At 41.9% G+C, this 16694-nt stretch overlaps 1 protein-coding gene across 1 annotated transcript in view; it reads left to right on the top strand.

Moving 5' to 3' along the window:
• Positions 1-16694, top strand: part of EIF3H (eukaryotic translation initiation factor 3 subunit H) — a 130894-nt gene that overhangs the window by 112384 nt on the left and 1816 nt on the right. Inside the window, exons 6-7 of the mRNA XM_067530152.1 lie at positions 13024-13144; positions 16016-16148. Coding sequence (XP_067386253.1) covers positions 13024-13144; positions 16016-16148 — 254 coding nt within the window. The remainder of the gene's footprint in view (positions 1-13023; positions 13145-16015; positions 16149-16694) is intronic.

Genomic DNA, 16694 nt, shown 5'->3' with positions numbered 1-16694 from the left:
CAGTGTCCAATCTTATGTTTTCTATAATGATGTTTCCTAAGTAGCAATAATTTCTCATTCACTCATTCACAATGACTGTCATTCACTGAAAGCTCACCTGTTTTCCTAGGATCCTTGCATACCACTGTAGTTTTTGTCTTGTCCACGTTCCACTCTAGACCATCTTCTTTGCCATATTCATATCTTATCATCAGTCATTTCCTCACTGTCTTCTGAATCATCCAAAAGTGTTATCATCTGCATAGTGAGTGTTAGTAATCCATTTTTCATTCCTCCTAAAACCTTCTTCTGTTTCTTTGATTAATTTCATCAGACATTTACTATAAACGTTGAATGAAGTCGGTGACATTATACAATCTTGTTTCACTTCTCTCTTGATCTCTTTTAGGTTTTCATTTTCATCTTCCATTATCAAGGTTAAGATTTTATCACGGTTATTAGTAAAAGTCACAGAGGGGTCAAGAGCAATAAACACATATTCACGGGAGCCTGTGACCTATCTGTGACTTTACTAAAAATAATCAGGGGCAGGGCAGGGTGGCGGAGGGGTCGAAGAGAGGAAAGACAGTTGGAGCCCCATGGGGGGGGGGAATGACAGCCGAGTCACACTGTAGTGGGGGAAAGGCACACAGTCCTGATTCCAACCCCAGATGCTGGAATGGGGAGGGAGATGCTCAGTCCCTGGCTCCGGACCAGGCCACAGCTGCCATGCAGGGGCGCACAGTCCTGACTCCAACACCAGCTGCTGTGCAGGGGCGAGCAGCCCCAGCTGAAGCCACACAGTCCCAGCCACAGGGCAGGGGCACGAAGTCCTGGCTCTGGCCCCAGCTTCAGCTGCTGACAGCTGAAAATGTCACTGAGGTCTGGTAAAGTCACCGCTGTGAATAAATCATATTCTTACCTATTATAATTGCCTTCCGATTCCAGTGCAATTGTTTAAAAAGTCTTAAAATTCTGATTTTATTTGGTTTAAAAGTTAAAAAAATGTATACGTTCCTATAATAAAGTCTCTAGGGCTTTTAACAGCAAATAGAATAGAGTGTAAAAATTATTATTAATTTTTTGATTTAGTAACTTTTGTCATAGATTAGAAATGAGTGAATGATTTCTAGCGTTCTGCTGTCGTAAATTTTATTTTTTGGCAAAATACCGCTGGACAGTAATAGTATCAGAAATGCTCATTATAATTTAATTTATCACAGATTCAGATTAGTGGGCTTCTTTAGTGATGAAGAAGATGAAGAATTATTTTGTGTTGTAGGAGATGGGCTGTATTGACTATTGTTTGATGGCTTCAGTATGTTATCCTTTTTCTGAAGATACCAGTGTGACAGAATTGCATTCAATCACAGTGAGCGGCCAGATTCTCACTACCTGGTCTGGGCTCCCCAGTACCAAACAGGCTCCAAGTTCTTAAAGGTTTCTTTGACCCTTGGGGACAGTGTGTGGTGTGTGAGCCAGATCCAGAATTGGTTGTTTAGTTGCCATCTCAGTTGAAGCCCTGCCTCTGGAGCCTTCCAGTGACTTCCCTCTTGATCATGATCAGCAAAGGTCTGTAGGAGCTATGCTGCTCCTGTCATGCATGGCACTAATTCTTCCAATTTCATTCAAGGTTGCCCTGATGAAGGCCATCCTTGCATCCTGTGCTGGGAGTAATCTGAACTCTCAGCACACTTGGAGTTGAGGTTTTTCTAAGAGATACTTGCAGCCCAGAGTTGATGCCATTCCCTAGATAATTCCAGGAACGTTTGGTTTGAGGAGGTGTAGGCTGAAGTTAGAGGACTTGGAGGAGCTGGAAAACTTCTCTGATAAGATACGTTCACTACAGAGGAACAATATTATCACTTCTCCTCATGGGAGGATCTAACATTTCTCCAAAAGCTGTCCAAGCAGCAGGTCTTGTGTTGAAACACGTCTAGGAATATTCAAGTGGTATGATGGATACCTGGGCCAACTAACCTCATCTAATAAGATAGCCATTCCTTTGTAACCAATTTTCAACCAGCTGGTGGATGATACAGTAGATGCTTCACACAGCTGCTTATGCCTCAATCTGCATAAAAGAAATATATACTGCTTAGAGGTCACACTTATCCCGTCTTCTGTAATGGTGATGTTGTGGTTTCTATCTATTTGTGCCCGCCCACTGCTAACGGCCCCTCCTCCAGCCTAAGAGGGAGTCACTGAGCCCAACGATACAACTGATTGTGGGACAACTAATGAAAAAAACAGGGAGGGGCGTGTAACGATCAAAGGGCCAAATGGAGGGAACCGGAAGAGAACACGAAGCAGAGAACCCCATACAGTGCCCACTGCTCCTGAAAGGTGTCTAGGGAGCCAGCGGATGCTGCCCAGAGAAACTCTACCGTGAGTGGATGGAGGAGCAGAAGTAGGCCCCACAGTCGCAGGGCACCCCCCCCCCACCCAACCTCCTCTCCCTGGTCTTGTAGATGGCCATTTTGGCCAAGGCTAGGAGGAGGTTGATGAGGAGGTATCGCAACTTTGTGGGGCCATGGATAGGGTGGAAAAGTGCAGCCAGAACCTCCTGCGGAAGTTCCAGAGGAGCTGAAATGGGCTCCTGATAAACGTGCACTAGGGTCCCCTCATGCCGCAAAAGGGGCAGGTGTCGGGGAGAGGGGTGAACTGAGCCAAATACACGCCTGTGCTTATGGCTCCATGAAGGAGCCGCCAACTGATGTCCCCAGTGGGCCTTGGAGTCAAGGTGGAGTAAAGACTGGCCAACCGGGGGTCCTCGCCCTCCGCAGACACGAGGGCTAGGAAGTGAAGGGTGTAGAGCACGAGTGTGTAGAGATGGTCCCTCGGCGCGGTTGGAAAGGGGACCGACTGCAGGTCATGCAGCCGGCTTGGTGCGTGGGGAGAGGGCGGCCGGGGGGGCTCGCGGGGCCGGGGTCCGATGGAAAGCGCCGGAGGGCTGGGACTGAGGGGGAGGCGGGGAGCACCCTCTCGCAAGACTTGCTCAAAGGTAGACCCAAGCAGTGGGGAACAAGGCTGCCCTCACCTCTTGGAATACGCGCCAGGGGTTCGAAGGGTGCAGAGCCCCATGCACCGAGCCAGTGCCTGGGGATCCACCCAGTCCCGCCAATCGTAGTCCAGGAGATCTCCGATCTTGGTGACTTCTGCCAGGACCAACCTCCATCGCACCGAGGGGGTTTCCACCACCTGCACACAGAGTTGGGGGTTGTGTAGCAGGGGCTTCACGAGGCGATCCTCCCCCTCGGTGACAGCAAGGGGCCTGGAGGCCAACACCAGCCTCCAGGTCTGGAGGAGGTCTTGGTAGAAGACCGGCAGCTCAGAGAGGACTCGTGGAGGACCTCTCAGATGGAGGTAAAAGAACTGCCAGTCATATGGGGCAGGAAAAGCTTGAGGATTTGCTCTTACACCAGAGGGAATTTATTTGGGGAGCTGGCAGAAGCCTCGTTGCATTTAGAAAATCAAGGTAACCCTGAATTCTCTTCACCAGGTGCCTGTTCATAGTGCCCCTTCCACAAGAGCAAAAACCAGAAAATCACCACTTCATAAACCAGCATTCGGTGACCGGTTTCAGGGGAGCCAAGGACCCCCTGTGCACTGCACTTGGCCTCAACAACAGCAGAGGCTGAGGGTTCCTAAAGCCCCTGCGTCTAAGCACCAAAAACCAAGGGGATTTTGGGAGATTCCTGAACATATTCAGCCTGTCAACCTTCTGTTGGCCCCAAGTGTTCCTATTCTTCCCCTAGTAGCCCCATGTCATCTCTGACATGAATCTTGAGCCTTGCTCAGTGGGACTACAAGCTCAGATTTCAGAAAACCCTCAGACTGTACACATACAAACCCCGCCCCAGTAAAGATTGGTGTTCTGAATGGTATTCAGGAAGATATTCCAGGGAATCTAGCTCCTCCTGGCAAAGGGAGCTATCAAGCCTCTTAACACTATGAAGATAATTAATTAATTAATTAATTGCATTCAGTAAGACAAGAGGCCTCTGACCCATCCTGGTTATCAGTGACCTATATCAGTATTACTCAAAGATTTATATGTAAGACCCAAAGGGACCACTGTGACCATCTAATCCGACCACCTGTATATTAGATAAAGGAAAGATTTACCTTGGGAGACACGTTTCTAGAGAAAGGCAACTGACTGTTCTCTGGTCCTTTTGAACATTAACATACACATAAGGATATTTCCAGTGCCTGTGAGAAATATCTTGTCTTCGTAATGGGGGAAACAGCCCTTCCAATTTCATGTGTTGTCTTTTGATTTGGCATCTACTGTATCTCTTTGTGAAATGCTTGGCAGTAGTCATGGCCTTCCATCCAAACTGTAGTGATGCTAGTTATGTCTGGCTTGGGATCAAGAGCCTCTGCCAAGGGATTTCACACCCAAGGAACTTGGTCTTTCCTCATAAAACAATGGCACATACATGTTCTGGAGGGATATGGTTCTGAAAACATTAAGGATCTTAAGAGACTTATTATCCCCAAAGGCAACTCAAATTGTAACAGACAATCAGGCCACCATATTTTGTATAAACACACAGGCAAGTGCTAGGTATTACCTCCAGCATCAGATGCCTTGCAGCTATAGGAGTGGGGGTCTCTGCCACAGTATGCTTCCAGTTACCATTTACTTAGTAGAGTAAGAACATAGCTGGACACGCAGTCAGTCGGTGACTGATATTCACAAATAGTCTGTATTGGGTAAGTGATGGATCAGATCGTCCTTATAGAATCATGAAAATGTAGGACTGGAAGAGACTTCAGAAGGTCATCTAGTCCATTCCCCTGCTCCGAGGTTTATCAAAGTATTATTTAGACCATCCCTGACAGGTGTTTGTCTAACCTATTCTTAAAAACCCCCAATGATGGAGAGTCCACAACCTCCCAGGAAGTTTGTTCAAGTGCTTAACTACCTAGACAATTGGGAACGACATCTCCCTTGTTGAAATTTAAGACCATTATTTTTTGTCCTGTCCTCAGTGTTTAAGAAGAACAGTTCATCACTTCCCTTTTTATAACAACCTTTTACGTACTTGAAGACTGTTAACTTGTTGCCTCCCTCCCCAATCTTCTCTTCTCCAGACTAAACAAACCCATTTTTTAAAATCTTTCCTTGTAGGTCATATTTTGTAGACCTTTAATCATTTGTGTTGCTCTCCTCAGGACTTACTCCAATGTGTTCACATCTTTTCTGAAGCGTGTTGCCCAGAACTGCACACACTACTCCAATTGAGACCATATCAATGCTGAGTAGCGTAGAAGAATTATTTCTCGTGTCTTAAAGCACTCATGCTAATACATCCCAGAATGATGTTTGCTTTTTTTTTTGGCAACAGTGTTATATTTTTGACCCATATTTAGTTTGTGATCCACTATAACCTCCCAGATCCTTTTCTGCAGCCATTTCCCATTTTGTATTTGTGCAATTGATTGTTCCTTTCTAAGTGTAGTACTTTGCATTTGTCCTATTTATTTCAGACTATTTGTCCAGTTTAAGATCATTTTGAATTCTAACTCGTGTCCCCCAAGGGTATATCTACACAGCAAAGAAAAATTCGTGGCTGGCCTGTGCCAGCCAACTCAGGCTCATGGAACTCGGGCTGTGGGGCTGTTTCATTGCTGTGTAAACTTTCAGGCTCGGGCTGGAGCTTGGGCTCCGGGACCGTTCCACCTTCTACACAGCAGTGGAACAGCCCCACAGCCTGAGTTTTGCGAGCCCAAGTCAGCTGGCGCGGTTCAGCCTTGGCTTTTTCTTTGCTGTGTAGACATACCCCAAAGCGCCAGTATGATACTCATCTCAGTTGGAGATGTCAGAGCTGATCCCATTGGGTTGAATGTCTCAGAACATCACCCAGCCACACTTTGTCCTAACCCAGTAATTTCCTCTTGAATAGATGGATGCCTGACAGAGTAGAGGTTCTCGAGTATTGTCTCTCTAAGCAGGTAGTTCAAGTCCTCCTGGCATCTTGTTTTGATAGTTTATAAATGGCGCTACCATTCCTGGCAAATGTGTGCAATATCATGTTAACAGGTCTAAATGAATGCCTTTATTTACGCTGCACAAAACTGCTTGGCTCCCTACTTAACCTGACTCCATCAAGGTACATTTAGAAGCTATTTCAGCCTTTTACAAGTTGAAGATATGCCAGTTTCTTCAGTCCCTTATGAGGTTCATGCATGTCTTCATACTTCATACTGAAACCTTTCACTAAAAAGTCCCCTATGTCATGGAATATTAACGTAGGTCTGGATAAAGCTGATTGAAGTTCTTTTTGAACCAGTGTGTTCCTATGAGCTTGTTTCTTAAATGATAGGTACGTTTTCTGATTGCAGTTACTTCAATTATTGAAGTGTCTTTCAGGAGCCTAGAGCTGGCTCTTACCTTGTTTTGCAGACAGGAAATCTGCAGTCATCAGAAATCCCTCCCCAGGTTGCTTCTGGGTTCCACCTACTGAGCCTATCTTCCTGCCACTATTCTTCCCTCATCCTGGTGGTAAAAAGGTGTTATTTGGAGCAGACTAAAGCCTTTAGATAGTCTATCAAACTTTATTTCATTTGATACTTGTTTTCTGGATAATGTGGTTACCAAGATTACCATGCCTAAATGCATTTCACATTGTAACCTGGTTTACTGGAAACTAGAAAACTGTCAAGGCTCATTCGTCCAAAGTAAGGTGGCTACACTGCTTGCCTGAAATGTTTACTTCAGACCTCTTTATTACTTGTATATAATCATATATAATTATTCAGTCTCCAGGAGAGGATTTAATTTGGGTTTTTTGGTCCTCCAACACTTATTTCCAAATTCAAACACTCCTACCACAAAGCGTATTTCTTTCAGGATTTCTTATTTTTATCTGAGTATAGTATTACTGATGATCTCCTAGAGGCTTTTGCTATCACCTGCCAACAGATATCTTATTCTTCTCATTTTGTATGTATATCTAAAAGCCAACCCTCATCACGTTGCTGCCATTATAGCATTAACCTTAAAGTTGCTGCCTATTACAGTTTTACTGATTTTTTGAGGTGTTCCTCAAGCTTGCTTACTCTTCTGGAGAAATGATTTTGGCAGTTGGCATCTTCAGATCAGAAAAAATTGCTTATTTGTCATTCTGCTTCTCTGCAGACATCATTTCATCAGATTCTGTCTTGCTCACCCAGCCACCTTCTCTGAGTTTGGAGGTGTATCTTTTTTTTTTTTGGTGGTTTTGACTTCACATCTTGATACTTCCTTTACTTTTGTGGCACATTCTTCATAACTTGTATTGATTGACTTATTTCTTGAGAGCTTTGCCTCACATGAAATCCTGAACTGGCGGGGACATTATAGGGGCAGCCAGGATGGCACACAATAGCAAGTAGGGGGCCTTTGCTCACACTCTGTTGGTCTCCTGATACCCCTAAGAGCCAGAATTCCTTAAGGAGACAAGGTGGGTGAGGTAATATCTTTTCTTGGACCAACGTGTGTTGGTGAGAGACAAGCTTGGGGAGTCTGCCAGGCTTGTGATAGGGAGCTGAGACTCAGGGTTAGAATCCTGTCAGGTGGTATTTCACATCGTGACAAAATTAATTACAAGCAGTTTTCCCTTTCTTCTTACTCATCTCTTGTCCATTCTCTTGATGATTAAGTGTAAATTCAGAAAGCCATTTTGGGGTCTAAACTTACAATGGATCATTCATGTATCAATTTGTCTTAAGATACTTTTCTAATAATGAGCAGCATTAGAATCTCACTCGCTGAATACTTACTGCAGTAACATCTACTTTTCAGACATATATTCAAACATCAGCCTTAATATTTTTATATAAATGACATGAGAAGGGTTACTTGGTTCTCAAAAAACAATATTAGCCTGTGCATGTAGTACTTCTCATTAATAGATCTCAGTGTGCTTTACAGATTAAGATAATTATGATAATCCTCATTTTACAGATGGGAAGCTGAGGCAGAGAGAGCGTAAGTATGTTGCCCAAAGGCGCAGAATGGATACTATAGAACGCAAGTCTCCTGACTCTAAAAAAGGCATAGGACTAAAAGACTGTTACCACATCAGTCTGTGAAAGTGTTCTCTCAACACCTTTAACCCCCACCAAATCAGTGTAGCAGGGTTTTCCATCACTATCTTGGTCACACAGAGCTATCCACCACAGGAAGAGGGGCATGCTGTTGCAGAATGGGACGTAGTTTCGTAATTGGGGAAGGAGAAGTGGCTACAGATAGACTAGTTGGCCCTTCACAAACAGTGCAACTGCCACTTAATTTTTGTTATATACACTCTTGCCACACTCTGTCCCTAATCCTTATTTGAAGGGGGAAAATATCTTATGCAGAGCTGAATGCTATAGCTTTTTGCCCTATAGAAGAGCATATCACTTCTAAGTAATAAGTGTCTTTATTACTAAATTTTCTATGCAGAAAGCCTAAACCTTTATGCAAAAGTGAGCCTCTTCCACAGATGTCTTTCCTTGGATGAAATGTCTCCTTTGCCTAGCACTTGAACCTGGCAAATATCTTTCAGGTGTTTATTAAACTCCCCTTTATTGACAGTTACCTTCATGGATTTACTGCACCATATGAGCTAACTGAGTAATACGAATCCCTATGTTCTTTTGTTTTACGGGCAAACTAAAACTGTTTTGTTAAGACTTTTGCTTTACCAAGTGTTATATTTGTATTTATTAGGTATGGATTCCTGTCATGCTTGTACAACAGGCTTTTATTAAATTGTTTGATATATGCATGCTTCACAGACGTGTGTGTGGGTGTGTACAAATGTACGCATGCACATTTACACATTCAATCAGTTCCTGTTGGTCCATTTATTTAAAAGGAGGTAGGAGCAAGAATTGGCATCAGATGCATGAGATAACTATGGAAAAATTGGTCCTGTAGTTGGAGCATACTTATCACTTCATGTCTCAGTTCACATCTGTTTAAGTTATCCGTTTTCAGCTTTTTGTTTCCCTGGCAATGAAAGCAAACACCATATTACTACAACTTCTAACAATAACTCCCTCATTCAGTATTCCGCTAAACTGAACTGGTCCCAGAGAGATTGACCATAAAATCATTCTTTGTATCCAGCCATATTTCATCTGGACACTATCTGTAAAATAATTATGTATTTGTGATACCCACATGTCCTACAAGGCCAATAGTCTGCGTATACAAATAGGCATTTGCTTCTGATAATATCCAGTTTGAAAACTCTGGGTAATATAAACTCTATAAAAAAGCTGAAAATACACACACCCATGGTCATGGCAGTATTCCACAGTTCTAATATCATACCGTTAAAATGCTTTAAAAATTCCCTTAAACAAAAACAAACAAAACCAGGAAGTTCAAAAATAATTATAGTGACAGCTTTCTTGTTGCTGTGTAGTTGAAGTTTTTCTCTGCTCTTCCCCCCCCCCCCCCCCCACTTTCCCCCTTAGAGATTTAAAAACTTAGAAAATAAACTGTGGGGTGAAATTAATGAGTAAGGTTCTCAGCTGGATGAATAGGAGTCTCTGCTTAGAGTGAATTGTCAAATAGGAGGTCCAATACTTAGAGACAATGATGAGCTCCCTTAACTACTTTCTCAGCATATACCATGCTGTGCTTGGTGCACAAGCTGCTTTAAGCTGTATTTCCTGGCTTTTGTAAGAACAATTTACACTTTAAAAGCGCTACATTTGTGTGGGTGAGGGTAAACTATATACTGTTCCCTTAAATTTATGCCACTATACTATCTGCTGGTTATGTCCAGCTGAGATACACACAGCACATAAAGAACCTTTAGAATGGTGAAGAGTGTAGAGAGAATTAATTGTAAAAGATTGAGGAAAATAATCATATGGACAGTCTAGAGGAGTAGTAGCTACAGGATATATGATTCTGATGTAGAAGTACACAAAACTGGGTGACTAACTAAAAACTAGTTATGTATTTCAGTATAGAAAAGAAAAATGGAGTCTATGTGATTAACTGGCCTGGAGCCAAGTATGGCTGAGCACTGCTTATTCTGAAGCCAGGAAGCCCTGCTTCCAGTCAGTCAAAGGGGTAAAACACAGAGCAACAGTATTCCTTTCCCCACACTTCCATTTGGTATGAACGCTGTGAGCATAGATACCTTATTAAAAGATAGGTTTGTGAAATAAATGAATTAGCTTAAGAACATCAAAATGGCCATAGTGGGTCAGACCAATGGTCCATCTAGCCTAGTATCTTGTCTCTGACAATGGCCAGTACCAAAACTTCTGGGGGAGTGTATAGAACAGGGCACTTTTGGAGAGATCTACACCGGTCTTCCCCTCCCAGCTTCTGGCAGTCAGAAGTTTAGGGACACCCAAAACATGCAGTTGCATCTCTGACCATCTTGGCCATAATAGCCATTGATGGACCTAGCCTCCATGAACTTACCTTGTTCTTTGACTCCAGTTATACTTTTGGCCATCACAACATCCCATGCAATGAGTTCCACAAGTTGTGTGTTTTGTGGAAAAAGTGCTTCCTCTTGTTGGTATTAAACCTGCTGCCTATTAATTTAATCCGGTGACCTCTGGTTTTTGTATTGTGGGACAAGGTAAATAACACTTGTGTGTTCACTTTTTCCACAACATTCATGATTTTATAGACCTCTATTATATCCCTTCTTAATCATCTCTTTTCTCAGCCAAAGACCCCTAATCTTTTTAGTCTTTCCTCATATGGAAGCAATTCCATACCCTTGATCATCTTCATTGCTCTTCTCTGAACCTTTTCCAGTTCCTTTTTGAGATGGGATGACGATAACTGGACACGATGTTAAAGATGAGGCTGCACCATGTATTTACATAGTGGTACATTATTTTGTATCACTTTCCTAATAGTTCCTAATATTCTGTTAGCCTTGTGGACTACTGCTGTGCATTGAGCTGAAATTTTCAGAAAACTGTCCACAGTGACATCTCGATCTTTCTTGAATGGTAAAAACTAATTGAGACCTACACATTATAGGTGTGTAATTGGGCTTAATTTTTTCAATATACATTTCTTTGCACTTGTCAAGGTTGAATTTCATCTTCCACTTTGTTGCCCAGTCACCCAGTTTTATGAGATCTGCCTGTAAATCTTTGTAGTCTGCTTTGGACTTAACTCTCTTGAATAATTTCATATCATCTGTAAATCTTGTCACTTCACTGTTCATTTCTTTTTCCCAGATCATTTATGAATATGTTGAACAGTACAGATTGAAATACATATCCTTGGAGGACCCCACTGTTTACCTCACTTCATTGTGAACACTGACCACTTATTCCTATCCTTGGTTTTTCTGTCTTTTTAACTAATTACTGATCCATGAGAGAATCTTTCCTGTCATCCCATGACTACTTAAGCTGTGTCTTCACTGACGGTGGCAAATTCACCACCGTCAGATCGACTTATCTAGATCAACTGAGCGGTCAGTGAAGATCTGCTCAGTCGATCCAGAAATCAACGTATTAAGACCACCTTCTCAAGTGGCGTAGTGCTGCGTTGACAGGAACACGGTTCCCATCGGCGCAGTGCAGTGAAGACAGCGCGCAGAACAGAAGCACAGAAGTCACGCAAGTTTTTTGCATAGTTTGCGTAACTCTGGTCGGCGGCCGTCGAATCTCTGAGGTAAGTATAGACAAGCCCTTAGTTTCCTTTAGAGCCTTTAGTGAGGAAGTTTTGTCAAAAGCTTTCTGAAAAGTCAAGTATTCTATATCAATTGGATCACCCTTATTCACATGCTTGTTGACACTCTCAAAGAATTCTAATAGATTGCTGAGGCATGATTTCCCTTTACAAAAGCTGTTGCCTTTTCCCCAGCATATTGTGTTCATATATGTGTCTGATGATACTGTTTCTTACTATAGTTTCTACCAGTTTGCTCAGCAGTGAAGTTAGGCTTACTGCCCTGTAATTGCCAGGATCAGATCTGGAGCCCTGTTAAAAAATTGTTACATTAGCTAGCTTCCAGTCATCTTGTTTCAGAAATAGGTTACAGATTACAGTTAGTAGTTCTGTCATTTTATATTTGAGTCCCTTCAGAACTCTTGGGTGAATACCATTTTGTCCTGTTATGATATATTTTGAAAACTCAGCTTTCCTGTAAAATATTGAACATAAATTGCAAATAATAATAATAATAACAATAATAATGGTGGTAATAAAAAATGTTAAACAGACTGCATTTGTCTGGACAAGCCTGCAGATCATACAACCTAAATTGGACCCACCCAACCTTACTGCTTCCAGATGGTGTGCAATATGGAATGTTGAATTGGCCTGATTGGAAGCAGTTCCATCTGTCAATGACTGAAGGGCAAGTGATGTCTCCAAAACGTCCAAGTATGCCTTGGTAGCTTACTTAACTGATCCATCAAGAGACCCAGAAAGATTGCATAGGGCTACCACTGACTTTAATTCAAGCTTTTGGAACACAGTTAATTGTATTGGAACTGTTTAGGGGGTTCATATCACATATTCGTCATGCTGTTTTTGATACATTTGGCCTGGATCTGGAATACTGCAGCTGATTGAGGTTAGGAGGTGGCTTTACAGAGCTCTATGAAGGAACCTTCCCACATCTTCTTTCTGCTTGCATACAATACCTGACTCAAACCACTATTCCTGCTGAAGGTCCCTATTAGCTGCTAAATATAGATGTCCAGAAAGCTATGACTATAGATGCTTTGATACTATGGTGATGAAAGCCAAATAAGTGCCTAGATAGATATATGGTTATACTGGGCCTGGATTTTCACTAGCAGTAACTTTTCCCCTCAAATTTTCTTTTTTTAAAGAAAAAAGTTGAAAAACAGTGGATGGTAAGTGGCAGACAGTCTGCTCTTAATCAATAAATGGTTTTAAATAAATGCGTACCAAGTTGTTTTTAATTTATGGAGGTAAACTAGCTAGCTCTACTATTGGGCAAAAACAGTGGTCAAGTTATTTTTGTAATGTATTTGAATTTTAAAATATTTTTTATGCTTAACTTTACTAGTAAGAAATTTACTTTTGTATTTCAGTAATCACCTGGGGAAGAGCCTACAATTGCTGATGGACAGAGTCGATGAAATGAGCCAGGATATAGTTAAATACAACACTTACTTGAGGAACACAAGCAAGCAGCAGCAGCAGAAACACCAGGTTGGTAGCTGGGAGTGGCTGAATTAAAGCTTTTATTTACAAAATGAGTGTAAAGCATTATATAAGGCAGTAGTTCTCAACCTATTTACCATTGTGAGCCACATATGCAGTTCTCTGTGTGTTTTGTGGGCTGCATCCACATAATATGTAATATATACCACCTGTACATCACTTCAGTAAGTCACTTAAAAACTAGTCTGAGTAGCCCAATCTGTTTATTGAAATAAATGTTTTTACTGTTAACACATTGGTCTGTAGAGGTGTGACTGAGTGGGTGTGCATGTGTGTGAGAATGTGTGTGTGTGTGTAGGTGAAAGTTGTGTGAAACAGATGAGGTCTGTCTGTCTGTCTGCCCGTGCCCATGATATATAACACTTGGGGGTAGAGCGGGGAGGGAATCAACCAGTTTCTGTACAATAATCAGGATTGTTCTGGGTTGTTGATCACTGCAATATAATTGTGAATCCCTGAGCTCAGTGCTTAAAGTGGCCTCGAAAAAGCGTGCATGTGGAGGGAGGGGCAAATCTCTGATAATCCCAACTGAAATAAATGTTCATGCACTTGGTAGGTCAGTGCTTCAAGTTCACCCCATTGACCCGATTCCATTTTTAATTCTTTTTTGTCAGGACTGTGACCCCTTGCAACTCTGCACCCTTTAAGCCTTGCCTGAGCTGGGCCCACAAAACAACTGTAGTGCCAGCAGTGCGTCCTCCTCTGGGCTGCTGGGCTGTAGTGCAGGGGCAGCGTGCATGGCATGTGGTACACAGCAGCTCTGTGCTGTGGGCTCCTTTCACCTGGAGTTTGTTTGAGGCCCTCCAACTACGCTCATGGCCAGCACGGGTTGATGACCCAGCACCATCCCCCCATCCGTGGTAATGGACTTTTAGTGTCCAGACAGCACTGCTGACTGGACAGTGCCAGGTTCCCCTTCCAACCAGACTTTCTGGTTGAAAACTGGACACCTGGCAACCCTGCTGACCCTGCCACGTGGGGAGGAAGGAAGCATCAGGCTCCCGGCTGAGCTCCTCCCCCCACCACAGGAGATTGCTTCGCCTTCCCTTCTGGTAGGGAGCGCTCCAGCACCCCCTCAGCTGGCCCACCCCTGCAGGGACCTGGGTTTGAGTCAGCATGGAAAAGTGCATTTTTTTAGCACACAGCTGGGCGCTAATTAGGCTGCAAGCAGGCCATGGGTGAGAACCCTGATATAAGGCCGCACTTAATACCATTCAAACTACACTTCAGAAGCTCCCTGCATGTTAGCTACTACATATAGAGGTTTGTTCAGAAAGCTAACTTTCTGTGCCTTATTTGACACTTCTTGCTACAAACACCTGCCTATTTAGAACAGAGGGATGGTAACATCAGGTAACAAACTCTGCATTCACTTTGGATTGCAGGTTATGTGAATAATGCAGAGATGCATTTATGTGGAAAAGCCAACGGAACTAGGTTCCAGGGTGTGTCACCTCATTTGTTCACTAACTTTAATTGCTTTAGTAGTGGCTCATTGCAGCATAGTAAGCAGTCTTTACTTCATTTAAAAAATGGAGTAATTGTGATTAAGAGCAAGTAGTTTTGGTAGGAAACAAGAAACTAGCTGCTGAGAAGTGGATGGTGCAATGTAATGTAATTCTTTCTCACACAGAAATATGAATGTTTAACCTTTTCTTTATAAATGTGGCATGAAGACCACATTTATCATTGCTGTTGATAAATAGTTGATTGATTACATTTCATATCTGATGGCATACTAAAATGCATTCAAATACTTCTGCATTGATGTACTGAACTAAGATCATGATATTCTGTGTGACTTCTGGCCTTCAGATTTAAACATATTTGCTATGAGTTTAATTGAGCAAGATACAGGTTCAAGTTTATGCCTTTACTATGTACAAGTATCTAGCTAATTCCTACATTCATTTTTATATATATAATACCATACAAAATACATTAAATGACTTCTAAAATATGTATATATCTTTAAACATAAATATAGCATTTATTTAGTGTTTAGTTTAAGCACTATTTTTGTAAAAACATAAATATTAAGCTAATGGCTAAAAGAAGGTCTTGCTTTGCTGTATTTAAAAATGTAAAAATAGAATTGAAAAGGGCAGAACTATAAGAAAAGCTGTAAACACCTTCTTTAATAAATCAGTCAAATTACTTTAATTCTTCTAGTGGCCCATATAGTAATGATTTCCAAGTGACCATATGCACAAGCACCTGCACTGGATAAAAGAACTAATAAAGCTTGAGATGTACTGATGGACAGTAACTTGTTTTAACCAAATTTGCACCATTAATTTGTGGTTCTCACTCTTCAGTTGAAGAGAACATTATTAAGGGATCCTTTCCCTCGTCATATAATCACAACATTGTGTCGACCTTGGAATTAAATAAATAAATAAAAATTTAGAAATTCCTATCTGCTTTAAAATTACTCAAGGTAATTGGCTTCTTGTACTCTCTTAAATTCAAGGCATTCATTTGACTGTTGGAGAAAATTGAGTCTTTTGCACCATACTGATCTTTCTATAAAATATACTGCTGACTTAGCTTCAGTAAAAATGGATTTTAACCCCTTTCCAATACATGTTACAGTACATCTTTCTGCTTACTAAAGTCCCAACTCAAAGACCAACATATTTTTTTATAAAAACCCTATTGATATATAGGCATGTTTAGTGTAGTTAATTTCAGTTTGTACTTTTAGGGGATTGGACAGGCTTTATTAAATAAAATCCACATATGGGTGAAGTAGCTCCTTTAATTTCCTTGCTGGCTGTGATTGAGAAGCTTCTCTTTAGTCATCTATACTTGTCTTAAGAGTCCTACTGCAATCTGTCTTTGTTGCATTGTTTCCAGTACCAGCAGAGACGTCAGCAAGAAAATTTACAGCGACAGAGTCGAGGAGAGCCTCTGCTTCCTGAAGAGGACATGAGCAAACTGTTCAAACCACCACAGCCCCCTGCCAGAATGGAGTCACTTCTTATTGCAGGTAAGAGACTTTCTCATTTCATAGCCCATCTTACATAGCCACAGGAAAAATATAGTTGTTGCCCTTAATATCCTGCTTTCACCTTGCATATGATGTTATGTGATATCTCAGTGTTTGCACTATTATGCCATATATTTTACTTTGATTAGTCTAGGGAAATACCTAAGAATATTGCAAATGCTGATGAAAAAGTATGTAGTTTAAGTTTAAAGGTAACCACAGTATTAAACTGAAATAGAAAGCTAGTATGTGGGAGAGCTTTAAATTTGTGTGGATGTGGGGATCATGCACTTTTATCTCCTCTTCAGATCTAGTTCTCTCATAGCTGAGATAATTAGATCTGGCCAGATGGAGCTCTAGGTGAAGAACAGTTTCATTTTCTTTCCCAGCCCCAAGTTAACTGAAGAAGTGAGTGGGAATGGAGCATAGGCTTTCCCAACACATTCAGCCTCCCCCCATGTGGAGCCACCAATTGCCACACCCGAGTCCGGCTCTCCTCCTATTTCCTGTGCTTGGTAGGGCATATAAGACAGATACCAGAGATGC

Source organism: Emydura macquarii, unplaced genomic scaffold, assembly GCF_026122565.2.
Source record: "Emydura macquarii macquarii isolate MOO-44397 ecotype Brisbane River unplaced genomic scaffold, CSIRO-AGI_Emac_v2 contig_369, whole genome shotgun sequence".
Lineage (NCBI taxonomy): Eukaryota > Metazoa > Chordata > Testudines > Chelidae > Emydura > Emydura macquarii.
Note: the sequence above shows the minus strand (reverse complement) of the source record. Positions and strands in the feature narration are given on the sequence as shown.